Below are 1,247 nucleotides of genomic sequence, written 5' to 3'. Positions count from 1 at the left end.
TATATATATATATATATGAAGCACTAAGTACGTAGTGGGGTGGAAGTTTGCATGGTGGCCACTGAATTCTATGTGTTTTTTAAATTATACTTAAAAAATAATGTTGTATCATGATTTCAGGATTCAATCAGGTTCGTCCATCAAGCAGTGCTGGAGGATGAGAGTAAGATCAGAGCCATCCCTCCTGATTGTTCAACGGTCATGATGTGGCATCTGCATATACAGAGGAAAACCTCTTAGCAATCACCGAAAGCATTATAGGGACAATAGTATAAAGAAAATGATAGAAGATCAGAGATTCAGAGTATATATATATATATGAGTTATTTGTGCTATTTCAAGAGAGAGAAAGTTGGTGATGAAGTATTGCAAGGTTGACATTGCACTTTAACTTTATTGTGGAAGATTTCAAATTTTGTTAAGTGATGCAAGTAGGGCTGTCAATTTGGCTCGTTGTTCGTGAACAGCTGGTGTTCGGCTCGTTAAGCTCGTTAAGCAGCTCGTGTTCATTAAGCCTAACGAGCCGAACACGAACAAATTTTTAAGCTCGAAATTTAAACGAGTCGAACATGAACAACGGTTTGTTCGCTCGTGTTCGGCTTGAAATGACTCGAAAAAAAAATTATATAACTTTTTATTTAACATCATGCAAGAAAGGTAGTATAGTTATTATAATAAGATGGGATGGCAAGTGATGGCTACAAAACATTACAAGTATAAAAAAGGTCCAAATAAAAAAAAAAATTGATTTGGTAAATTTATTCAATTTTAGGTTCAAATTGCAAAAATATCCTTAAAATATTATGATTTAGTTATAGATACCATGAGTATTGAATTAATATATAAGTACTTATAGCCATATCAATTGCATAATTGCACATGAGTGTATTAATGATAATTATTTTTTGTTAATTCTTATTATAGTAGTATTATAAGTGTAAAATTATTCTTAAAACTTTATTTTCTTATAATTGGATTCTTATTTGACCGTGGAGAATATAATAAACTTACTAATAAGTGTTCATAAGACAAGAGAGAGAACAATAAAAGAGAGAAATGGGGTCTAGAATGAGAAATTTAAAGATTTTACTTGTTAATAAAGTGCAAAACTTTAGTACAAATGACATGAGGTATCATACGTTCTTCCCCCTAACCTTCTATTTATAGGTTTAGACTATAGGCATTGCTATATGTATGAATGTATACACCTAAGGAGTCATAAGCCGCTCTTTCCTCCAATATATATA

At 31.6% G+C, this 1,247-nt stretch overlaps 1 protein-coding gene across 1 annotated transcript in view; it reads left to right on the top strand.

Moving 5' to 3' along the window:
• LOC110023236 (probable glucuronosyltransferase Os03g0287800) overlaps window positions 1-432 on the top strand; it is an 8,125-nt gene extending 7,693 nt beyond the window's left edge. Inside the window, exon 3 of the mRNA XM_020722547.1 lies at window positions 121-432. Coding sequence (XP_020578206.1) covers window positions 121-240 — 120 coding nt within the window. The 3' untranslated portion in view covers window positions 241-432. The remainder of the gene's footprint in view (window positions 1-120) is intronic.
• Window positions 433-1,247: the final 815 nt, after the last annotated feature.

Source organism: Phalaenopsis equestris, unplaced genomic scaffold, assembly GCF_001263595.1.
Source record: "Phalaenopsis equestris unplaced genomic scaffold, ASM126359v1 Scaffold000223, whole genome shotgun sequence".
NCBI classification, from domain to species: Eukaryota; Viridiplantae; Streptophyta; class Magnoliopsida; order Asparagales; family Orchidaceae; genus Phalaenopsis; species Phalaenopsis equestris.
Note: the sequence above shows the minus strand (reverse complement) of the source record. Positions and strands in the feature narration are given on the sequence as shown.